The sequence below is a fragment of the Sceloporus occidentalis genome, unplaced genomic scaffold (assembly GCF_023333645.1).
Source record: "Sceloporus occidentalis isolate IW3139 unplaced genomic scaffold, rSceOcc1.0.p SCAF_4, whole genome shotgun sequence".
In the NCBI taxonomy this organism is placed as follows: domain Eukaryota; kingdom Metazoa; phylum Chordata; class Lepidosauria; order Squamata; family Phrynosomatidae; genus Sceloporus; species Sceloporus occidentalis.
Genome location: NW_028316984.1, coordinates 67,088,352 through 67,114,463, shown reverse-complemented (window position 1 = coordinate 67,114,463; position 26,112 = coordinate 67,088,352). Strand labels below are relative to the sequence as shown.

Sequence of the window (26,112 nt, the reverse complement as noted above, 5' to 3'; positions counted from 1 at the left end):
CTGTGTCCAAATTCACTTTGTCATAGGAGTAGATATAGAATCATAGAATCACAGAGTTGGAAGAGACCACAAGGGCCATCCAGTCCAACCCCCTGCCATGCAGGAAATCCAAATCAAAGCATCCCTGACAGATGGCCATCAGCCTCTGCTTAAAGACCTCCAAGGAAGGAGAGTCCACTACATTCCAAGGGAGTTTGTTATAATGCAGCCAGCAGGGCATCTAAAGTACATATATACTTTTTGGTCATTTAATTTATGCATTTCATAGCCATTATCATTTCAGTAGAGCACAGGCACACAGCAAATAAGAGTTACAGAGTTAACTTTCTTTTTCAATCAATCAATCAATGCCTTTATTAACAAACCATAAGGCAAAACGACAACAACACAGTTACAACAAAATCAGTGAAAACAGTTATATACATCTTATACCCTTTACACAAAAATATAGGCACTCTGTATTGAAGAATAAGAACTTGCTTTTTGAAATGCATCTAAAATGCCATATACATACTTGTGTTCAAGTCAACCTCATGTATAAGTTGAGGGAAAGTTTTAGGGTAAGAATCATGGATTTTGATATGATTGGTGGATAAGTCGAGGGTAAAACTTAGGAAGGGCAAGGTTTTAACATTGGACTGAGAAGAAATGTGGTGCTTGGTGGGCAAGGATGATCCAGAGAGAGAGAAGAGGATGAGAGGAAGGCTTTCCATGGGACTGGGAACTGGAAAGAACTGGGGAAAACGTGGTGCTTTCTGGGCAGAGAGGATCCATAGGAAGAAGGAAGGATAGAAGAGAAGTGCTTTCCATCAGACTGAGAAGTGAATCACCTCACACGCATACATTCATGCCTGGCAGCTCTTTCAGAAATCACTGACAAGGCAAGGGGAGTGAGGCACTGGTGCTTCTTTTAGGATCTTTCTGACCTGTATTACTGTTTTGACCCCTATATAAATGGATTCAGGATTTTAGGGTCAATTTTAGGTATAAAATTTAGGGTGATAGAGTCTCCTTCCTTGGAGGTCTTTAAACAGAGGCTGGATGGCCATCTGTCAGGGATGCTTTGAATTGGATTTCCTGCATGGCAGGGGGTTGGACTGGATGGCCCTAGTGGTCTCTTCCAACTCTACGATTCTATGATTCTATGATTCTATGATAAATTTCTCGGCTTGTAGTCAAGTATATACAGTACATCCCATTTCATTTCAAAAAACATGTGGGGCTGTAGAATGCATGATGAGTAGCCAGTAATCAAAACTGTTAAAAGGACTGGAGCACTGATTCCTATGAAGGAAGGAAAACAACCCTTCTGGGGTTTAAGTTAAGAAAAATTGCAATGAAAAGGGTTTATAGAATTTAACGTTAAATGCATAATTGCTGACCATTTGCTGTGTTGTCTAGAGATAATGGATAGTGCAGTCTTAATCACTTCTGGAGGTGCACATGTCTTCTATCTATGGGCTAAGTTAAGGTTTTCCCAAATATGTTTCCTCTCACCAAAGCAACTGTAGGAAACACATTTGGATCAGTAGCCTTCGGGGTGGTGGAGACTTATCTGTTTCTGTGCAAGCTGTTTCCTTACCATGCCCCCCACACACCCATATCTGTGAGTTACCTTTTTTCACTTGTGAGAGATAATATATATATATATATACACACACACACACACACACACACACACACACACACACACACACCTGTACCTTTTTTACATGGAGCAAAAAGTAATAGCAAGAGGTGGGTAACAGAAATACTCCCACTGGGGAAGAAAGACGTGCTCTTTCATCTCACATAAGCATCAGGTGTGATTTGCAACTTCCCACAGCTGAGCGTAACCAAAATAAAACCACCTATATAAGACATCAAAACAATGAATATTACACAGACTTTACTCTGGAATGGAGGCTGAAACCTACATATGTTGCAGAGCCTCTCAGGCCAAATACTGGAGCTTTAAATCTGGGATCTAGTAGCTCGTTCTATTATCTTCAGAAGAAAAGTTACCAGTGGCAATCTTGACTATGCATAATCAGAAGATTGGAGAAAAGCTGTGATTATATCTATCTTAGAGAAGACTACAATAAATTTGCTTAAATGCCGAATAATCACTTTCCAAAGTGAAGATGAGTTTACTGTGTTTGTTCCTGGAAAGATGCTCAACTTTTTGTTACCTTTAAAAGCTTTTTATTGTGACGTTTAAGACTCTGGCCTCTTGAGAATAATCATTCTGTGTTCTTTACTGAAGTAACCTTTTCAGTTCCATGAAATTACAGATTTTAATTTGAGTTGTTGATTTTCTCTAAGTGAGAGATGAGTTATTTGAGGATATCTACAAAATTTCTAGTGTATGTATTCTTGGGATAAAGCAACTATAATAATAGATCACTCAGCAACAGGTCCTAACAAGCCTTCACCTGGCAGTGCTAGCTGACTCTTGGACAATAGTCTGCTTTATTGAGATAGCTACCTGCCTAATCTTTACTGTCATTTCACTTATTAATTTCACTACATTTTCTTTCATGGGTAATAGTCCTTACTCTTCTCTCCTTGGAATGGCTACAAGCCTGCACCTGTGGATGTAATTAAGCTATACATATTAATCCAAGTAGACTGGGTTTTTAAGATGCATCTCTCTTATAGAGCTCATGTGACCAATGTGCAAGTAGTATTTTCTTACTCTCATGTGGATTTCTATATCTGTTCCAATCTCTTTCCACATAGAAGAAACCAGAACAGGAGAGGTTGGGGTATCAAAGTATCTGTTCATAGTACTGCTAAAGCTTAGAGCAATCAAGATCTAGGAAAGCCATGGCCTTGTCACTCAGAATAAGAAATCTCTGATTAAGGTCCAGTATTCCAGCACAGGGCATCTTGACTGTATCTGCATCTTTGTTAACATTGAGTGAATGTTGGGATTCCTAACATAGCAAGTAAAAAAAGATCATATATTCACATAAAAACTTTTAAAATCTTCTCTTGATAAGTCCAAGGCTCTGAAGAAATGGCCAGATCTTTCCTACCTTTCTTGTCAACACAGAAATGCATACAGCTTGAACTGGAGTATAGGGTGTGTAGGTTTTATCTATGTAGATAATCATTTGGCAGTTCTGGAATTCGGAAGATGTTTGCAGCTGATACTTTTATCTGCCTTCCCTATTCATGTTTCTAGAGATTGCTTTAGGGAGGAGTCACATTCTAAATGTCTTTCATTTCTAATTTTTGGCAGTGAACTGAACATCTAGCAAGATTTACCAATGACACAGCCAAGATTTGCCATGCCCAGTTTTTAACATACAATGCAGGGCATGGCAAATCACTGGTTTAATCTAACTTGCTTTCTCTTGTGCTTTTCAAATTAAAAGCATGAAAATACCAAGAGAGAAAAAAGGTGTGCCTCTGTATTTTAGGTTTGCTATAGGAGTCTCTAGAATCCTAGAATAATTTTTTTCCATTACTAGAGGAAAGATTTTTTAAAATCTCAAGATATTCAAGGAAGAACCAAGCTACCAGTCTAATTCTTCCTTGTGGGGAGGAAAAGCCAATCAATATAGATGCATGTTCTAAACACAATTTCAGAGCTGATGCTCTGCTTTGCCAGTCTGCTGAGTACTGCTGTGTTGTGTATGTCATAACCTTTCCTCACAATTTTCCATGCTCCTATTGTGTTTTTTCCTGCTTATACCCTAATGTGTGACCTCAAACTGCTAAGCCTGTTGGCTTTCCTAATACCCTCTCATTCCTGCTAACCTGCTGTTCCTTTGCAAACTGGTGTCTTGCAGTCCTCCTCTTTGCTAGCTGCTCGACAGAGCACCTCTGATGTCCCATCTGCTGCGGATCTTGTCAGTGCAATAGAAAAACTGGTCAAAAGCAAGCTGGTAAGTGTGGAGTCCTGGGATCCTGTGAGGAAAAACATCTTGGCTGGGCAATATGATAAATCAGCATTAGGTCCTATTGCTGATTCTCCTGCTTTCCTCATCTTGATTCTACAGAGATGCTGAATATTTATCCACAATCTCATGTCAGTTTCATGTTGGTTTGATTGATAGAATGTAACTAAAATAAAATAAAGTTTTGGAAATACCTCTGTTAGTTCTGATGCTGATAACATCTATTGATTACCTAGTAGTTCTCTAGCTGTATGTATTTTATTTAAACTATTCAGTGTCATGTGAATGCAAGATTATATAAACTGCAGTCATGAGAATGTAGTATGGTCAAGTATATGTGATGCCTGTTGCTTCATTTATAATTCTGTATTTTTTCCAGAGTGAAGAACTGTAGTTGGAGAATTTAATGTTCAGTATGTTCATGAAGCCATATTTTCTCTTTCATATTTCACTCTAACTGTAAGCATTATATTTTGCTTACAGATAAAGAGGATACAATACAGTTAAGAATAACAAACTCATATTTGTTTTAAAATGATGGAATCAGGCTTCATTCTTATGCGTGTTTGTGAGGGAATAAGCATAGCTGAAGTCAGTGGGACATCTCCAAGGAATGTATGTGAGACTGAACTGCATTACCTCAGTTTTCTAAATAACTTCTCCTTTGATTGAATGAACTTGCTTTGATAGTTCATCATTTTGAACTTTGGTAGAGATGCTCTCTTATCTTTGCTTGGAGAGACCATTTTTTAAAACATCTACTCATACTACAAAGGCTGAGCTGTAGCAGAAGTTCCACTCTCTTAAACCTGTTCAGTTCAATAAAATGTAGAGTCAATTCAATAAAGCATGATTTAATCAGACTGAAAACAAATCTTGTGCTTAACATGCTCTACTCCTCTTTTGGCTTTGTGTGCCTGGCTTTGATGCTGATATCCTGACTTGTTAAACCATAGTTTCCCATGACACCTGAACTCGGGGAACTGTGTTTTAAGTGCTCATTCCAAACAAAGGTGTGTGCTCAAGACTGAAATTGTGGTGTGCTGAAAACATAGCAATAAGAAGCATCATTCAGATGGGATAGCAACGGTCTTTTGAGTTGAAAAAAGTAGTGCCTTGAAGTGTACATTTAATGTTTATATATATTAATACATACATTCCTTGGAGATGTATTATATTACATTGTAGAACAAAATCTGGGGAAATGCCACATATTCTGACTTTGATATTCAGTGAGACCCATTTAAAAGGGAAAAGAAATCTTACTAGATGTATTTTAGTCTCTTTCTTTTGGAATGATGTCGGAGATTGCAAATCAACACTTCACTTTGAGTGGTACATCTCAATTCTTCTTCTTTTCTACTGTAAAATTTTGAATTTGTTTCTCTGCACAAATGGATACTGATACACATTTTAAAAGGGAGCCCACAGTCCTGTTTGGCCAGTGTAACTATATTAGCATAGGTGATGGTGATGTGAATGACAGCTGAGCAGCAGAGATACAATGGTTGTGGCCATGAATGGGGATAGCCTCTTCTAGCTCTTCTTCCAACTCTGGAGCAGCTCAGAAGTTGTTAGCAGGGGAGGTTTCTCTGGTGATAGGCAGCTTTCTCATCACTCTCCCTTCGTCTGCTGTTGGTCACTCCTAAAAAAAAAAATTCCCTTATACTGGCTTAATTAAGCATTATCCTGGAGAAGGTTTCCAGCTACAGTTGTCTTGCACATCTTTATAAAACATGCAAATGGAACTGTGCCTTAACTGTCAGTTGGGTACCATTTAGTGTTGCATAATCCAGACCAATGTTGTATTCTATCTTGGACTAAAACTATACTCCCCAGTAGACTTGTAAATGAGATGCAAAAACAAGCAAAGAAATAAATTAAAGTATAACTGTATCCAGTCTACTCAGACCAGTTGAGTTTAGTGGAATTTATTCCCAGGCCGGTGTGTACAATTTAAGTTTTAATCATAAATTCAATCCTGTTTAGGAGAGTTTCCAGATATTCAAAGGAAATGCTCCAGTACTTATCTGGAATGGATGAGATGTTTTTAGTAGATGAACTGTGCTGAGCTGAGTGATACCAGTTCCCTTCTGATATCCCCATTCAGTTAACCAGGGTGGGGGGAATTGAAGGTGGCTGTGGGGTACATTTGGGTAGAAAATGGAAGGTTCTTTCTCCTCACAAGTGATTTCAAAAAACAAGGTCACTGCAACGTTTAGTATTTTTTATAGTTAATACTTTCCACTGAACCATTTGTTTGTTGTTTTCATTTTTATTTTGAAGACTTTAGAAGGAGGCTCTTACCGAGGAAGCTTGAAAGATACCACTGGATGCTTGAATGAAAACGTGACACCTTCAACTCCTCCTTCAAGAAACCTTGAAGAGGAACAAAAAGCCAAAGCTATGAGAGGCAGGATGTAAGTTAATTTGCTTGCTTGGCTTATAGTTGCAGTGTTGAAAAATGCTCTTATGAATGAAATTGAGACTAGTGGGTAGCGTTTCTAACAGAGTCTGTTTGGAGTATTAAGGGAGAGGGGAAAGAAATGGAAGAAGACAGGTGCTATGTTGGCTATGAGTCATCATTTACCATATTATGATCTTTTTTTCTCCTCCGCCCCGTGTCTGTAGGGTAATAGGATAACTTCATCCTCTTCACATCTCTGTCTGCTAGGCAGGCAACTTTGAAGAACTCAGTGCAGTATGAAAAAGTACCTGTTTTAATCAATCAGAATTGTTCTGATAGCACCCATCTCTGACCTTAGTCTAGATTTTGTCAGTGCCTAGATGAAAGGCCACCTATGAATTGTATCTAAATCAGTTTTGAGGTCCAGCATGAATTCAATGGCATAAATAATATTCTAGTGAAAAGAAGTTGCTCCTGGACATCTCTGCCTGGCTGCTACAATATGCATCTCTTTGGAATTCTAGGTTTGTTCTAAATGAACTAGTACAGACAGAGAAAGACTACGTCAAAGACTTAGGAATTGTGGTGGAGGTGAGTTAAAACAAATTAGATTGGATATATTCTCACTGTGACTTCTCAAATTGAATAGCAATTCAGTAACAGTGACCTTTGTTCATTGGAAATGAAACATGGATAACTTCATCTGCCCTCTGAGGGCAAGGAAGAAATTAAAAAGCCTAAAAGCTCTAAAACACTATGAGACTAGTTGCTAGTTTGCTCTCTGTTTGTGTGTGCGCACGCGTGCATGCATGAGAGAGGGAGAGAAAACAAATATTTAAGTCTCATTTGGACATGGGATATTGTTCTAAAGTACAAAAACAGTAATGTGAACTTTGAGTTCACCGCAACCAGTATGGTCAGGACTTTTTTTTAAAATCCCAGTTACTACAGCATGTAGCAGATTCTTTCTTAATTAAAAAGTCAATATGGTTGATGAATATCATTATTGATTTTCTGCTTAAAGGGATTCATGAAAAGAATAGAAGAAAAGGGTGTTCCTGATGACATGAAAGGAAAAGACAAGATTGTATTTGGAAACATTCACCAGATATATGATTGGCACAAAGAGTAAGTTTGCAATCGGTTTTAAATTACTATTGCTAAAATACACACATCTTCTCTATTTACTATATTTTATTTGTCTCGAACCACTTCTCTTTCCTCTTACTCCACACAAGTAATGTGATCAATCCAAGCGGCCACTCAAGGGTAGTTTCATTCACTGCAACAGATTCTGAACATCTATTAGGTTTCAATATATATCTCTTACAAACATCAAGCCAACATTAGGTCTACTCTGCAGTGGACCACTCTGAAATTAGTTACATCTAACAGTTCATTGTTAGCAGGCTTGTCTATACATGTGGCTGTTCATTTGCTACTGATTTAACAATGGATCTTTTTTATTGAAAATGATGCAGCAGTGAACTTAGCCCCAGGAGGTATTTCCCATACTGCTTCTATCTGCTACGGAATAGTTATGATTTAGAAGAGGATTTTGGGGCACATATTCATAACTACCCACTTTTTCTTCATTATAGTTTTTTTCTTGCTGAATTGGAAAAGTGCCTTCAGGAGCATGACCGTTTAGCACAGCTCTTCATCAAACATGTGAGTCCATGTTAGTCTCTTACGAAAACAGCTCTTAAATGTATCCTTGTTATGCTGTCTTTGATATCCTCATTAAAAAGGTACAAAATAAGGATATGAATCATATCATAGATCACAATGTCCTGATTTCCCTCAGGCCATAACACTGAGTAAGTGCATGTGTAGATGTGTTTTTTTCTTTTTAAACTGAAGGTAACTTTTTCAGATATCCAGAGCAAAAATGTGTTACCTAGATCCATAATCATGTCCAGAAGTATATCTATCCGCCATCCCAAAATGCACAATTTAGGTTCTTGCTTTCTGGCCTTTGCCTTTAGGTATAGAATGTGTGCTACAAGGAAAATACGAAACAAAAACAGATGTAAACCACAGTGGATTAAAAAATAAAACATAGCTTCTAATAATTTTTATTAGAATTTTTTTAAGTTATTTTTAAAACTTACAGTCTTTTTAAATGAAACTATTACTAGTTGTACAGAACAACTAGTAATAGCTAGATGGACCAGAATCAGGATTTACATCCTTGATCACTTATGTATTTGTTGGATAGCTTTAGGCAAGTCATTCAGACTGAGGAATTAACATTAATCTAGGGACATGAAAGGGACCTGTAAATTAGCCCCTTATATGCAGAAGATTGAGCAGGAGGAATTACATGAATGTCTGTGATGTCATATCTGCATAGAGGTGGGTATCGCTTGCTTCCCACTAAGAACATATTTGATGGATGTGGTCAAAAACTTGTCTCATTCATCATTTTGTTCCTGCAGTAACCATGCAGATACCTGTGGGAAGGACATGAGGGCAATAGTACCTGCCTACTTGTGTTTCTGAGCAACTAGTATTCAGAGGCATACTGTCTCTGATAACAGAGGTGATAAATAGTGATGCTAGTGCCAGCTGATAACATTATCTTCCATGAAATGATTTTGCCAAGCTCATGTGTGGACTTTACTCTTTTCTGATTTGTTTCCTGATAGTAGTAGGTTGATAGAGAGCCAGATTGGTGTAGTGGTTTGACTATTGGACTATGGCTCTGGAGACCAGGGTTCAAATCCCTGCTGAGCCAGGAAACCCCACTGGGTGACCTTGGGCAAGTCACAGTCTTTCAGCCTCAAAGGAAGAAAAAGTCAAACCTCCTCTGTATAAATCTCACCAAGAAAGCCTCATGATAGGGTTGCCACAATGCAGAAATGACTTGAAAGCACATAATAACAACATCAGCAGTTGATGGTTGTTTCCCAGTCTTCTGAAGACAGTAAACAAGGCAGAATGGAATTGGGGAACGCATATACTCTCCAAGCCCTTTCTATCAAGCCCATAGCTAGACTGGAGCAATTGGAGCACCGCCCAGGGGGCCCCAGCCAAAGGAACCCCCAAACGGCGGTGCGCCAATGTGCCCGCAGTGCATGGTAGGACTCGGGAGTGTGCGCACACTCTGAGCCCTACTTTATGCCCCAGTGCCCCTAAAGGCCTAGCTACGGGCCTGCTTACCTCTGATGGGAATAATTACTCCTGTGGTAATGGGAGCAGTTAAATTGGCTTTTTATTGCTTTTCATGCAATAGTAAAAGTTGTAATTGACCTTAATCTAAAACAGCTGTGTAAATTTTGCTTTCACAGGAGAGGCGATTACACATGTATGTGGTGTACTGTCAAAACAAACCAAAATCTGAATATATAGTAGCAGAATGTGGTCCGTATTTTGAGGTAAGATTTGGCCTTTTTCACAGGATGCTTCATTCATGCCTTAGGTTAAAAATAACATCTGTAGAATGGCTTCTCACCTCTCATGTTTGTACATGTGTTTTCCTGTTACTCTTTGTCAGCCAAGATCTCCTTTCTTGGATTGTTGTCTTTTCATCCTTCTCATTTTCTTTTTCTGTAATATCAGCATCATATTTAGCAATTCCTTCTTGCTGCTGTGCCCCTCCTGACTCCTTGTTAATTTGTGGCTAATAGTCTCCCAAGCCAGTTGCCTTTACTTTGCTGTTGTATCCAATCCATACATTTGATATGTGTCTTACCTGATCTGTAAGGTGTATACAGTCGTCCCTTGGTTTTCACAGACTTGGATCCATTCCAGCCCTCCCCCGTGAAAACAGGAAATCTCCAATATTCATGCCCCATTGGCTTGAATGGTGGTGTGCACCCCATTTTGTTCCCCTCCATTTGCCGCCTGCAAACAGGCAAGAGACACGGACTCCAAGTCTGCGAAAACAGGGGGACGACTGTACATGCATATATGAGGGATTAAAAGGAGCTTTATGCCTGCCACCTGGGGCCAACTTGAGTTTGTTAAAGGCAGAATATAGTCTTCTTATTATAACACTGATATTGTTTTATTTCATTTTCTAGGAGATACAGCAAGAAATAAACCAGCGGCTATCTCTCAGTGACTTCTTAATCAAACCCATTCAAAGAATAACCAAGTATCAGCTGCTACTCAAGGTGAAATATAATACCATTAGTGTATGTCTAGCAAAAACATGACCTAGGTTTGTGCACTTGGGTTTTTCTTGGTTTTTTTTTTCCCCATACTGCATCAAACCCTTTGGCACAATTCTGCCTTATGTACGGCTTCCCTTGAAGACAAGGACAAATTTGGAAGATGCAGTAGTGCAAAATGCTGTAGCAGCACTGCTTACAAGAATGACACATAGAAAGAACACAGTACCAATCTAGAGACAATTACCCTGATTCCCAGTGTGCTTCAGGACTGAATCAAAGGGGCTCAGTGATGACATTGAACACCCTAAATGGCTTGGGACGTGGATACTTGATGGAATGTCTTTCCCTGTGTACACCTGCCCAAGGATTACAGTCAGCTAGAGGGACCTCCTCTGTCTCCACCATGGGAGCAGTATACTGGGGGAGAGGGCCTTCCCTGCTGTGGCACCCCATTTGTGGTATACCCTCCCTTTAGAAGCCTGTTTGGTGGTGGTCATGTTGGCATCATTTTGTCACCAAGTTAAAACATGACAAATTATTTTAATACATAGCAAATTATTTTAATTTACATTTGAGGAAGTAGACCAAATCTATGAAAGCTTATGCTACAACTTCTACATAGTTAATCTCAAAGGTGCTACAAGATCCCCTTACAAACTGATATTCCAGACTAATACAACTATGTATCTGATTTCTGTTTTAATATGTTTTAGGCTGTTTTAATTATTTTTATTTTAAATTCTGTATTGTTTTGAACTGTTTAAATTTATTTACCACCTTGAAGTCTTATAAGAAATTGTGTGAGGTAATTGTTTTAATAAAACTAAAAGCAAATACGACATACCATAGCATAAATCCAAATACTGAGGAAAATGCAATTGTGAACTCTATGGAGCTGGTTCAGTATTTAGACTCATAGGTTTGGAAGAAATACCAAGGGCTATCTAATCCAGCCCTGCAGAGATCCACAGTATAGACTCACAGATTCGTAAGAGTTGGAAGCAGGCAATATATGTAAATTTAAGGTACATTCTTTTCAGTAGTTTTTACAGGAGCATTTTCTTTTCCTGTAGGACTTTTTAAAATATAGTGAAAAGGCTGGACTGGAATGTTCAGAGACAGAGGTATGTTTTTATCTATTGTATTTTCTTCTGTTTTGTTTTACATTCTGATTACTAATTAATTCCATCATGACCTTAATTCTATTGTGACCCACCACTTTCTCTCTCTCTCTCTCTCTCTGACAGAAAGCTGTCGAGTTGATGTGCCTTGTTCCTAAACGCTGCAATGACATGATGAACCTGGGCCGTCTTCAGGGTTTTGAGGTAAATATTCATATGAACTTATTTGTTTATTTTATATTTATTTTATTTATATCCTCCCTTTCTGAATGTTAATAGACAACTTAGCCCAAACAGCTGTGCCCCAAACAGTGCATTTTAAAAATGCCTGAGTCTATCTTCCCTATAAATGTGGTGTGTTTGTATGCTAAATGACTATTCAATTTTTTTCTTATTTGAATATTGCTCAGGGACCATATGCTTGATTTTGTATTTGTAATGCAGATCTGTAAAGACAAACACACCGCTTTACCTCACAGAGATTCTTGTCTTAAATAAAAAGTGTCCATTCCCTGTAGCCTGCCTCATTATCACAGCACCCACTTTCACCTATTAAACAGCTAGTTGTGCTGTGTACCTGTTACCCTTTTTCTTTTAGACATCATTATGCCTCTCTGTGCATTGAAACCCAGATGCCTTGTTGTAGATGTGGAATCTACATAGTAGTCAAATTGCTGTGTTTTATGGACCATTTCATTGTTGAACAATATAACCTCATAAGGAAAAATTAATATTGACATCTACTTTGAGTAAAATATAGGGGATTATCACATGGAGGTTTACCATCGGTAAAACATTCCTGAAGTGTGAAGGTATGATAGCCGCTCGTGCTTCTAAATCATCATTGAGGTGTCCCGCTTCTCTCCTGTTGTCAAAGCGTTCGCGGACCAGCCATATTTTCAATAATGTAAGTTCTCTCTATTGAAGAAATGGCTGCTCTGCGAACGCTTTGAGGATGAGAGAGAAATGGGACGCCTCAATGACGATTTAGAAGCACGACCAGCTATCACACCTTCACACTTCAGGAATGTTTTACCAACATTTTAGTGACAGTAGGCACCTCTGTGTGATAATCCCCTAAGACATAGACACTTGCTTGACAAACTCACTTGTGTGAACATCTTAAATGTAGGTGGAGTTTTTGACACAAGTTCTCACCATATGTACAACACCATGTGCTGTGAGATAAATGTGAATTTTCTGTTCCTTTTGTTTTGTCTTCTTTTTTTTATGAAGAGGATAAGCAGGAATCAAAGATATAAAGAGATGATCGTATATTGCACCTTATATAATTCCATGTGCATGTTCCAGTGTAGGACAAGATGACTATGTCTGCGTGAGCATATATTACTGAACATCATGCAACAATCATAGAATCCTAGAGTTGGAAGAGACCACAAGGGCCATCCAGTCCTGCAGGAAATCTAAATCAAAGCATCCCCGACAGATGGCCATCCAGCCTCTGTTTAAAGACCTCTAAGGAAGGAAACTCCACTACACTCCAAGGGAGTGTGTTCCACTGTCAAACAGCCCTTACTGTCAGGAAGTTCCTCCTAATGTTGAGGTGGAATCTCTTTTCCTGTAGCTTGCATCCATTGTTCCGGGTCCTAGTCTCTGGAACAGCAGAAAACAAGCTTGCTCCCTCCTCAATATGACATCCCTTCAAATATTTAAACAGGGCTATCATATCACCTCTTAACCTTCTCTTCTCCAGGGTAAACATCCCCAGCTCCCTAAACTGTTCTTCATAGGGCATGGTTTTAAGAACCTTCACCATTTTAGTCACCCTCCTTTGGACACGCTCCAGTTTCTCAACATCCTTTTTGAATTGTGGTGCCCAGAACTGGACACAGTATTCAAGGTGAAGCCTGACCAGAGCAGAATATAGTGGCACTATTACTTCCCTTGATCTAGACACTATACTTCTATTGATGCAGCCCAAAATCGCATTAGCCTTTTTAGCCGCCGCATCGCACTGTTGACTCATGTTCAACTTGTGGTCTCCTTGGACTCCCAGATCCCTTTCACATGTTGTCTCCTTCAGCCAGGTGTCCCCCATCCTATATTTGTGCATTTCCTTTTTCTGCCCTAAGTGCAGTACCTTACATTTCTCTATATTGAATTTCATTTTGTTGGCTTTGGCCCAGCTATCTGGTCTATTCAGGTCATTTTGAATAGTGATCCTGTCTTCTGGAGTATTAGCTACTCCTCCTAATTTGGTGTCATCTGCAAATTTGATAACTATGCCCCCAATTCTGTCATCCAAGTTATTGAATCTTAACTCTTGAACAAATACTATTAACTCCCCTCACCAAAAAATCTGATAATATGCTAAGCTTGATAGATGCTTTCAAAGCTTAGAGCACAGTATCTCAAGGACTTTCCTTTTCCATACATACCTTTCAGTGGTAACGTCCTAGTTCTGAACTCCCTCTCCATAGATGCTCACCTGGCACCTCACTGAATATCTTTCAGTACCTGGTAAATAATCTTTTTATTCTTGCAGGCTTTTAAAATTGCCATATATTCTTGTTGTCTGGTTTTTACCTTAAAGTGGTTTTATCTCTGTGAAACTTTTTAGATCTCTCAGTGGTTTCTGCCTGTTAAGTTCTAGTCTCACCTGGTTTTAAATTGCTTTTTGTGTTGCTCTTTGATGCTAATTTTATTTATGAAGAAATCATTAGTGTTTTGTTGGAATTTTGTCTGTTTATGTGTGTCTCCATAAAAGCAATTTGCTATATGATAACCAATAAGCTGAATAAATAAATATCTTTCCTCTTCTCATATTATTTGTGTTTTCTTTCTTATTTGTCTTAGGGAAAACTGGCAGCCCAAGGGAAGTTACTGCAGCAGGATACATTCTATGTAATAGAACAGGATTCTGGAGGGCTGTCTCGGCCAAAGGAGCGCAGAGTTTTCCTCTTTGAGCAAATAGTCATCTTTAGTGAACTACTTAGGAAAGGTTCTCTTACTCCTGGGTACCTATTTAAGCGAAGCATCAAGGTAAGAAATTACTAACCATCTGTGGTGGTAATTACAAAGCAAAGCATGTTTCCTTCCATCATTACGACAATTTTGTTGCTGCCCTTCTTTTATTGCATACTGTATAATGAAGTGGGTTTCCCCTACTTTACTGCAGGAGGGTGAGAGAAAATATGCCCATTAATCTCTTTTGGTCTTATGGTTTTCTCATGCCATTCTCTAATGTGAAGAACCAACACCATTCTGAGCATGCGTAGATCTCTTCTTATTTCAGAAATTAAATTGTGTTTTATTTCTTTTTAATTCTTGAATGGGTGACCACAATACATTGTCAGGGATCCCCAGGCAGAGCTGGGGAAGAATCTTGCATTAAACCTTAGAAGGACTCTGATATTATCAGTCAGAGTCGACTGTACTGGGCTAGGCAGACCAAGCATCTCCTGTGTACAAAGAAGCTTCCTATTTTTCTTTGCAACTCCAGCAGTGATTAACTAGAAGAAGAACCATGGCTGGATCCACACTGCAGCCATGGCTTAATACTGTGGAATTCTGGGAATTGTAGTTTGTTGTAGTTTATAGACTGACAATTTGTAGTTCGTAGATTCTGACAATAAACTACAGTTCCCAGTATTCCATACCATTGACCCTTGGCAGTTAAAGTGGTGTGTAACAGGATATTAATGCAATGTGGATGCAGTCTGTGTGTATTGTGTACAGGCTTCTGCATGTGTACGTGCACAGTTGCATGGGTTGGGGGTGGAGGAACTATGAATGGTTATTTGATAAGCATACAAATTAGAAAGCACTGAAAAGTTGAACTTCCTGGTACATGAAAATATTATATGTACAATTAGCCTTGTGGTTCCCTAGATGACCATGAAAAGCTACTTTGGGAAAGAGCATTTGCAAGCAGAGATGAAGCAAAGCAGGGGCACAACCCTTTTCTGTATCCACGACTACTCATTTACCCACTCAAAGCAGCAAAGCTGTAAGAGTGTTGTTATAAAGAGGCTATTGAAAGACTCCTGTAAAATATATGAACACAGAGCTAAACAAGCTAAAAATTCTACCAAGCAAAAGTATCAATAAGCTTAGTGCTTGAGCAAATCATATTATATTCTCCCTCTTAGAGAAGTACAGTGTTCTGGTGATGTTCGTATTTGCTGGCAGAATGCCAAAAAAGCAATTTCTGGAAGACCTTGGTGTACAGCAATTCATATTTTGCTAATTAGTAACAGAGCTCACTGTAACAGCATTGCCTTTTAAAGAAAGCAGTAATTCAAGGATAATTCAACAGTTATTGAAGATACTTGGCACAATAGTTGAAGAACAAAACTAAAAGCCAAATATTATTTTCTGAGATGATACTCTGAAAGAATTCCTTATCTGGAGAGGCAAACATACTGTTGCTGGACTATTGTGGGGCTGTGACCTCAAAATGATCCTTGATCGTTGTTCCCTGTGAGCTGGCAGTAAACTTTCTTCTGAATGCTTTCAGATGACATACCTAATTCTAGAAGAAAATGTGGACAATGATCCTTGCAAGTTTGCTCTCATGAGTCGGGAAACATCAGAAAGACTCGTCTTGCAGGCTGCCAATCCTGAAATCCAGCAAGCATGGATACAGGATATCAATCAAGTGTTGGACACACAGAGGGATTTTTTAAATGGTAGGTACTTCATGTGTGTAACTTTCCCTAAGGCACAAGGTCTTTGTGGAGAGCTCTGAATGCAACTTTACTGTGCATGGAACCTACAATGGACCCTTGTTATATGCTGGGGTTTGGTTCCAAGATCCCCAGTGGATAACAGAATCCATGGATGCTCAAGTCCCATTAAATATAATGACACAGCAAAATGGTATCCCTTATAAAAATTGGAAAATCAAGGTTTGATATTTGAAATTTATACTTTTTTTGAACATTTTCAAACCATGGATGCTTGAATCCATATATAAAAAATCCGTGTATAAGAAGGGCCAACTGTATTACTACTGTAGGGTTCTCCATGTCTGTTATGGATCCAGACCTGTTGCCATCTCCTATGTACATGGAGTGTAAATAAATAAATAAATAAAACTTTTATTTATATCCCGCTTTTTGTAAAAACAATCAAAGCAGCTAACAACATGTAAAATCTTACAATAATATCATATACACAATATCCCCCCTTAAAAAGTGTAACAAGAGGAAAAACCATGTATATTGAAGAGAAATTCCATGTAACAGATTTTTTTAAATGAGCTGAAATACTCTCCACTTCACCCTTCCCCCCCCCCCCAAAAGTAATTTAGCCATACCACAACTGATACTGAATTATCTATAGAGATTAAGATGGTATAGATTTTATATCAACAATTATCCCTATTTGAAACAGTGTGGGTGAGTATAAACAACCAGTTACCAAGACTTAACTTAGCATAGTACAGCAAGGTAACTGCCAGGTAGTATGGGGCATTTTGTCCCGCTTTCAGATTTATTAAGAAATCCAAGGAAGTAGACACAGGCTCATAAGGTACCCTTTGCTGCAGCACCATATCTAATCCCATCCTAAAGTCCTTTTTTTACTATTTAAAGGCTTACAAAAATGTATTATTAGATTAGATTAATTTCTCACAAATGGTGTGGAAAAGAGGCAGAAAGAAGATAATGGTAAAAGTAGTAAAATGAGATGTGGTTAAATGCTGATGTTGTACATGTATTATTGGATGTTTTTCTCATTATATGTGCAACATGAGTATTTTACCACTGATCACTTTACCCCTTTTGCCAGTGTCATCTCTTCCACACCATTTGTCTCATCACCCAGTGATAAAATGTCAGTAATACCCTTTTCTCTGCTTAGAGAGAGAGGTCTCTGCTTAGATAGAGGTATTGTTCGGAAATTAGAATTTCTTAACAATACAGGGTTAATGGGACATGGAATAATAGTCTCTCCACATTCTATTCAATTTTTCCATTTTCCTGGCCAATACGTACTTGCATCCTGAAGAAAAGATGAGGTTTTTTACTGTAACATCCATTTTTTCTTGTAGTATAAACCTGAAAATACTTGTGCAAGTAGGTAGTGGGCATGCAAAGGAACTCCTTTTGGAAGTGGTGCTTCTCCTTTTGTTCTTGTTGAAAAGCTAGAATTCTGCAAATGTATTTTTGGGCTGTCCCATATACCATATATAAACTTGATCAGCTTTAAGATAAAGATGAATAGTAGGGGCTTCTATGCAAGTTCAAGTGGAAGCAAAGCAATACTTATTAACTTTGGAGGAGCATTACTATTTCAAACTATGTCATTGCCCTGGTGTGGGAGTTGGCAGGTGTTACACTGAGCCCTGAAAGGCTGCCAATTGGATTGTGGCAATGTATTTGCTCAAATAACAATTCCTAATGTTTCCTCCCTCTCTCTTCATCACAAGAATTTTCAGTGAATTCCTGTTCTGTAGCTTTTTTTTAAAAAATGTATTGAAAATGCCCTCCGTTTTGTTTGAATCAGGGCGAGTTTGGAGTCCCTCACATGAGGAAAAACACAAAATTGCAATATTGCCCAAACTAATTGTTATATTCTGCTCCAGCACTACAGTCACCCATAGAGTATCAACGCAAAGAAAGCAGCAGCTCAGCTATAATGAGACCACAAGCCAGCAGGGTACCCCAACCTATCACCAGACCCTATTCCTCAGGTCCTGTTGGGTCTGATAAACCTTTGAAGGCGACTATGCGTAACCCATCTCTTCCACCTCTGAAGATATCTACCTCTAATGGCAGCACAGGGCATGAGCAGCACCAGACTGGGGACAAATATGAACAAAGCAAGGTATCTAATTTTCTGCTTTAGCGTTTAGACTATCTTTCCTGGCATTTTGCTATCAGTTTCGTCATTTTAAATTTGTGTACCTACTAACCTGGATCAGGTGTATGTTCTGGTGAATTAATATGTAAGTAGTAATTGCTGATTCCAAAAGCCATGGTCTTTATTTCCCTTGTGGGAGAAATGGTGCAGTTAAGACAATAGCTGGTATCAAGTCAGTAGACAAAATTCACAGATTTTCTTTATCATCCATTTGTCTAAAGGAAACCAGGCATAAATTATATGTATGCAATGAATCATGGTTCCCAAACAGACTGGCCAAAATAAAGCTGCTTCAGGTCACTTTAGGGGTATGCTGTTTAAATGACACATGCATCTTAAGAGGTCAGAAGCTGCACCAAAGCTGCGCTCCAGTCCTTAGGACTGGAGCATGTCTTTGACGTGGCTTCCGGCCTCTTAGGACGCATGCAGCATTTAAACATTATACCTCCAAAGTGACCTGAAGCAGCTTTATTTTGGCCTGTCTGTTCTGGCCCATAGAATCGTAGAGCTGGAAGAGACCAAAGGGCCATCCAGAGAAGCCATCATGATTTTTAAAAATACAGTCTGTCCTTGCCATACAGGGGGGATCTGTTCTGGACCCCCTCTCCCATGTAAGGCAAATTTTGTGTATGCTGGAGTCCCACTGATCTCAATGGCAGCACGCTCCTGCGTGCAGTGGCGCACACATATCAGAGGCGCATTCACCATTGTGTTCCTCACCGCTCGCTGTCTGTGGAAGCTTAAATCTGTGTACAGTGAGGGTACATATGCCGAGGGTGGACTGTAGGTAAGACGAGATAATATTGTAAAACCAAGGAGAAATAAGGAAAGGAGTGTTGAATTCAATAGGTGTTTTCCCTTGAAAATCACCACTCTCTGCATTTTTAGCCATAGTGTTCAAAATGCACATTAACTGTTGGGGCTCTGATACTTGCGTTTGCATGAAATATGTAGTTTACCTCATGCTGCTAGAGAAAACATGGATTAACACTTAAATCTATTTGAAATATTTCAAACAAGCATACATGACACATAAAACATCAGAATTTCAGTAATTCCAGGTTAAAATTATAAATACATGTGGTTTCTGTCATTTGAATTGTCTGAGCAACAGCATTTCCAGTGTGTAAGAAGAGTAGCAATGTAGTTCTGTTAATGTAGGCGCTTTGTGCCTTCCCTTCATGACCTCTGATCATATCCTAGTTTAAAAAAAAGATTTCTAGTCATTAAAATGCAAGTTAAATGTGGATCACCTCTTTATTTTAATATATAGTGCATTACAGCACTATTCTTCTTTTTGAGTCTTGTTTTACAAAATAATACATAGAGCACTGAATTGTTTCCACACTAACCTCTTCTCTGGAATTGCTCTCCTTTTGCTTACATACTTTTTACAAACCATACATTATTATTATTATTATTATTATTATTATTAGCTTTATTTATAAAGCGCCGTAAATCTACACGGCGTTGTACAAAACCAAGTAAAATCAAGAATATAAAAGCCTGCTTATGGCGTACAATCTAAAAGTTAAAGCAACAAATTAAAAACATCTTATAAAACAAGTTAAAATAGCAATATCCATTATTGAGTCAAGCATCTGAACAACCAAGACACAATCACAGACTCCCTGGGAACGCTTCCCTAAACAATATGGTCTTTAACTTGGCTTTGAAGCTGGTTAGAGACGTGTTGAGTCGTGCTTGTAAGGGGAGGAGGTTCCAGGAGTGAGGGGCGGCAAGCGAGAAGGGACGAATCCAGGACGGGGCAGTGGAAATCCTGGGCTGGGACAGGAGACCTTGGCTACCAGAACGGAGGGAACAAGTGGGGATGTAGGGAGAAAGTAGTTCAGAGAGATAGGGAGGGGCCAGCCCATGGAGGGCTTTAAAGGTGAGCAGGAGAAGCTTGTACCGAATGTGGAAGGGAAAGGGGAGCCAGTGAAGGGATGACAACAGAGGGGAGACATGGTCATACCGGCGAGCGAGTGAGATAATATGAGCAGCTGAGTGCTGAACAGAAATCAATGGGTGGAGCTGAGAGAGAGGAAGCCCTGCCCAGAGAAGATTGCAGTAGTCGAGTCGAGAGACCACTAGGGCATGGACCAAAGTCTTTGCAGTATGGACGGTATGGACGGATTTTGGAAATATTATAGAGGAAAAATTTACAGACCTTGGCTGTGGCCTGAATCTGAGGGATAAATGACAGAGAGGAGTCGAAAATGAAACCAAGACTGCAGGCTTCCTGAACCAGCTGAATAGAGATGTTGTTGACAGAGATAGAAAAGGAATATTGAAGGGTGGGCTTAGGAAGGTAGACAAGAAGCTCCGTCATAGACATGTTGAGCTTCAAACGCCGATGGAGCATCCAGTGAGAGACAACTGTCAGACAAGATGAAACTTGCTGCTCAAGCCCTGGCGAATGGTCAGGGATGGAAAGATACAACTGGGTATCATCGGCATACAGATGATAAGAAAAAGCCAAAAGAGCTGATAAGTTTACCAAGAGACAGTGTGTATAGAGAGAACAAGAGGGGACCCAAAACAGAACCCTGAGGAACTACAACAGATAGGGGAACAGAGGACGAAGTCTGGCCACCCGAGACCACTGCGAAAGATCTATCTGACAGGTAAGATTTAAACCAATTGAGAATGGAGCCCAAGAAGCCAAGGTCAGAAAGTAAGTCAACTAAAAGACAGTGGTCCACAGTGTCGAAGGCCGCAGACAGGTCAAGGAGGACAAGGATGGAGTAAAGGCCATTCGCCTTGGTCCGCAGGAGATCATTCAAGATCTTGGTGAGGGCCATTACTGTGGAGTGCCATGGGCAGAAACCAGACTGGAAAGGGTTTCAAGAAACTCAAGACAGCGAGAGTAGACGACTTGTTCCAGAACCTTAGAAAGAAAAGGAAGAAGGGAAATTGGACGATAATTAGACAAGGAAGAAGGGTTGAGAGAAGGTTTTTTCAAAATAGGGGAAACTAAAGTGTGTTTAAAGACCGAGGGGAAGGAGCCAGAAGAAAGAGAGAGGTTAAAGATGTAGAGGAGGGAGGGCAAAAAAGAAGGAGCTATGGAGATTAGAAGACGAGAAGGAATTGGATCAAGAGAACAGGTTGTGGGTTTGGAAGAGTTCAGCATCCTAGTGCATCTCAGGATGTTATGCCTGTTTTTTCAGAAGTATGGCACTTTTTTAACAATAAATAAACAGTTCAGGATCAAGACAATAGTCCTTCACAGCCAATTTTTGAGATTCCACCTATTCCACTTCCCTTACCAAACTTGCCATCTTCCTATGAAATTTCAGCAGTGCAGCAGGGAGGGCTTCCCAGCTTGTTTAAAAAAAAAAACCTGACAATTTTGTTCATACACTCTTCTTAAAATACATTCAACTTTGTGATATAAAATGCAGATATTTCCCTTTTCATTCAGACCAATATGACCTGATACATTTGTACCTAACCTTCTTTCTTTCCTTCTGCCCTCGAATTACAAAAGAGCCTTTCAAAAACATTATATAAAATTAGTGTAGTCTGTTCTACCCCCAAACACCATTATTTCAGCAGTGTCCATGATCAGATCATTTTTCAAAGGAGACATTACTTACTGTGCTAATTAGTTAGCATTCATTTGTCAGTCCCATTAACAGAGTACAACATCACTCATTTTTGTGCAAATAAAGAGAACACAGCACAATTGTTTCTTTAAAAAAGAGTCCAGTGGCATTATAAAATTTAGCGCATTTATTATACTGTACTGTGACCTTTTCTCAACTAAAATCCTACTTCATGTTACGATCCAGGAAAATTCATGCTATGAAGAGTTTTTCCATCTCTGTAAGCAATGCACTCACTTGTCTTTGCAGGGGGGTTCTGAAAATGAGATGCCTAGGAAGTCCTTGGTAAACCTGAATGTGATATACGGAATGTAATGATTACAAAAATGGAATGTATCATTGTGCCAGAGGTAACTTGTCACTATTGCTTTCAATGTCTTCTTCCCAGAATGACTTGGGCGGGTGCAATGGGACCTCTTCTATGGTAGTCATCAAAGATTACTATGCACTGAAGGAAAATGAAATCTGTGTCAACCAAGGTGAAATAGTCCAAGTACTTGCCATTAACCAGCAAAACATGTTCCTTGTGTACCAGCCTGCCAATGACCATTCACCAGCAGCAGAAGGATGGATCCCAGGGAATATCTTGGCTCCCCTCACTAAGTCAGCTACAGATAATAACGACGGAAGCATAAAGTAAGTGCTGTGTTGGATTCCCTGGGAGCAGTTTATGGATTTTTGAGGAATAATAGAATCCAAATGGTAGGATTTCCCTACATTTAAAAATATCTACAGTGCCATTGGAACAAACTTTGCTTGATCATACAGCATGGGGTATCCATGTTGGGATAGCCGGGTTTTTGTTGACTTTTTTGGTTTCCCTCCCCCCTTCCCCCTATAATTTGTAAAGAGTTAACATTTATAGACAGTTTAAAAGGCATGTTTTATGTTTTTTGCCATTTTTTCCTAATAATGGACCTGATTTGGACTGGACATCTATTTATCTTGTGTTAAAATTGTTTATAGATAAAGATAAACATATATATATAGGTTATAATGATACAGAGCAAAAACAACAACAACCCACGAACCACATGCATCAGGCCCTGCATTGGATTGTGTCCTGCTTCTCAAGGAAGAGAGATTTTATGTTGTCTATGGCAATTTCTTGTACAGCTTGTAACATTTTTTATTTTTATTTTTTCTGTTCACATAATATTTTGTAAAAAAAATTGCTTTGAAAAATCCCCTTTTGAATACATTCCTGTAAAAAATATTTTGCACTATTTAAAGAAATCCATATTTGAAGTCAGGTTGTGCAATATTATTGATAGTCACAATGTACATCATTGTACCTGTAATGTAACTAATAATTTTAAATGTACTATTTTAAATATGTAAAATAAATTTTCACCATGAGCATGTTTTGACAAGGTTAAAAGGACCAGTTTCTGACCCTCTTTAGTTCTTTCTTTTCCTTACAAGTTTTTGTTGTTTATTTAACAAATGTATGAATACTATTTCCCTTTTTTGAAATCTGTCAATTTGAAATGACTAAATAATGCAAGAATGTGTTTTTTGATATTAAATACTGAAAGTACAATCCTTTTCTGCAAAACCTGTTGGATTTTTTAATTTTCAGTTTTCAAAAATCAGTGTTGGTTGTTGAACAAATTTCTCAAAGTACAGTTGTTTCAGAAAGACTATGTTCAGTCAAATTTTAACTGGAGGTGAGGGGCAGACTTTTGCATTGCAAAAAATGAATAAAGAGCCCAATGTAGTTTTAGTGCTCCTAGTGTATAAACTGGGGTGGACAATTTGTAGCCTTCCAGATTTTGGACCCAACTGTTATAAGCAATGTTAAGGGATAATAGGAGGTATAAACAACATCCAGAGGACTGCAAGTTGTCTTTCTCTAATATCAGGCCATCTGAATCGCATACACAAATCTTATATTTAATTACCATATGCTATAATTTTATAGTTTCATTTGGACAGATGTCAATCATGTTTAATCTAAGCAGGGTCTCTGTCCTAACAGGCATATGAAACAAGTTTGCAGGTCTTATTTAAGAAGGAACTTATTTAATGTTAACTATGGTAAGCATTGGTGTGAGTATAATAACTGAACTTCATTTAAGGTCAACAAGCAATTAGATACCACTCATCCCACAAGAGCTCCAAAATGTTGTCAAGGTTTTCATAAGATAACGCTACATTCATAGGATAACATACAAGCTGTCTTCATGGAAGTCCCATACTGCTTTTGCCAGTTTCGTGTGACCTCATGAGGAACAGCCCAGTAAGCATAGTCACTGAATGAGGTGAGATATGGACACAATTAGTCCCCTAGCTTTTCTGCTGAGGATTGCACCATACATTATGACAGAGGTATAGCAGCTGCTGAAGGACACTTTTTCTACCCAGCGATAGCATTCTCTGGTCCCCATAATGTATGTAAGTGGTTTGCCTATGTGGATGTTTATGGAACAGACTTTTCAACCACCATGCTATTCTGCTATCAAAAGTTAAAGGATCACAAATGGATATAAAACATGACATTGGAAAGAAACATGGCCTAGGAAGCAGGTATATAGGAAATAATATATAGATTCAAAATGAGATGGAACATAATATCCATAGAGCTATGGAAGAGGAAGGCATGCATATATGTCTACTCAAGAAACAGGAATAGAAATTGAGAGCAAAAGAAACCCCTTGTCAGTATAATTTTATTGAACAGGGATGTAAGTATGTTTCCTGTGAATTGCTGTCCCATGAACAAAATGATTGCCTAAATGTATTAGTTCTAGGAGAATCTCAGAATTTCAACAGACATTTTTCCTGGCCAGAAATGGAATGAATGCATATTGCCTAGAGCTGTTATATTTAGTCTCTCCCAGGTTTCACACTACTCTACAGTGATGATTGTATACAGTTTGTATCAAAGATGGAGGCAAAGTTGGAGATTGCATTATTAGGGACTAGCCTAAGTGTATTACAGAAGATGGAAAATGTTTCCTCGGCACTATTAAAAGGTTTTTGTTCAGTCATTTAGGAATCTTTACAGATGCTATTATTTCAGCAGCTTTATTTTAATAACGTGTACATTCTTCACATTTTCTTACCACACTTCTTTAGATATTGTGTTAGGTAAAATCTTAGAATATTTTAAAGTGATACTTGCCTGCTAAAGCTCTTTTCATGCTTTTAATTCATATATCCACTGAATATGTTACAGTGAGTTCACAGTCATTGCTTTGTTTGGAAGCTGCTTTGGCACCTTTTGCTGATGCTCAAGGGCCAGACCAAAAGACCTGATTCTTCTCCTTTCCTTCTCTTTTTCACTGAGTGCACATTATGAAGATGTGACAGGAGCTAAATGACTGCAACATAAAGTACAATGTAGTTTTCCTAAATGACCGTATGAACTGTGGCCTCTGAGATTACTTTTGCAGCAGAGTGGCATCTATATGCACTGTCCTTACATTTCTACTTGCAACAAATGAATATAAGCAAATTTAGTTTTGTGATGGTGTGGTTTCCTTGCTGTAGTAAATCTTGCTTTTAAATATTACACTACTAATCAGATGAATGAGACAAGACATTTCAGTACAGGAACAAAATAATTTTAGGGGTAAGTTCAGTTCCATAGCTTGCATTATTGTCATTGCTAGATATCTCCCAATTATATGTCATTTGTGGTAGCTCTTTACTCTTTTCTAACTCCACCTGCAAAAAAAAGTGAATATAATATATGTGCCTGGCATCTCCAGTCCAATTAGGAGTACCAGTTGCATGCATGTGTATATATATACTCTCTCTCTCTCTCTCTCTCTCTCTCTCTCTCTCTCTCTCTCTCTCTCTGTCACACACACACACACACACACACACGTTTGATGAAAGATATCTGTGTTGATGCTCACATAATATTTACTGCCATTCCCATTGGTGAACTGTATTGCAATAGCAGTGGTATGTCAAGTCTCCATAATTGATAGTAGAATTTGACCATAGACTTACAGAATGAAGAATAAATGGGCAAGTATAGCAACTGACTGAGCTGTTTTCACGGAATGGCTTCATATTCAGTTAATCAACTAGATTAGCATTCTGGAGACAGATCAACTTTCTGTTAAAGTAAATTGAGTTGCATAAGGAGAATAATAGCCATCCAGTTTATTATTAACTGTTTTTAAA

The 26,112-nt window shown here is 38.6% G+C and overlaps 1 protein-coding gene across 3 annotated transcripts in view; it reads left to right on the top strand.

Moving 5' to 3' along the window:
* Window positions 1-26,112, top strand: part of KALRN (kalirin RhoGEF kinase) — a 719,845-nt gene that overhangs the window by 652,114 nt on the left and 41,619 nt on the right. For 2 of the 3 annotated variants that reach the window (XM_089520232.1, XM_089520233.1), the window contains exons 38-50: window positions 3,780-3,875; window positions 6,174-6,307; window positions 6,819-6,885; window positions 7,319-7,422; window positions 7,896-7,965; window positions 9,588-9,674; window positions 10,323-10,415; window positions 11,489-11,539; window positions 11,663-11,740; window positions 14,354-14,539; window positions 16,017-16,188; window positions 18,087-18,328; window positions 22,361-22,608. In XM_089520232.1, coding sequence (XP_089376358.1) covers window positions 3,780-3,875; window positions 6,174-6,307; window positions 6,819-6,885; window positions 7,319-7,422; window positions 7,896-7,965; window positions 9,588-9,674; window positions 10,323-10,415; window positions 11,489-11,539; window positions 11,663-11,740; window positions 14,354-14,539; window positions 16,017-16,188; window positions 18,087-18,328; window positions 22,361-22,608 — 1,628 coding nt within the window. The remainder of the gene's footprint in view (window positions 1-3,779; window positions 3,876-6,173; window positions 6,308-6,818; window positions 6,886-7,318; window positions 7,423-7,895; window positions 7,966-9,587; window positions 9,675-10,322; window positions 10,416-11,488; window positions 11,540-11,662; window positions 11,741-14,353; window positions 14,540-16,016; window positions 16,189-18,086; window positions 18,329-22,360; window positions 22,609-26,112) is intronic. The other variant, XM_089520231.1, reaches the window with a different exon arrangement.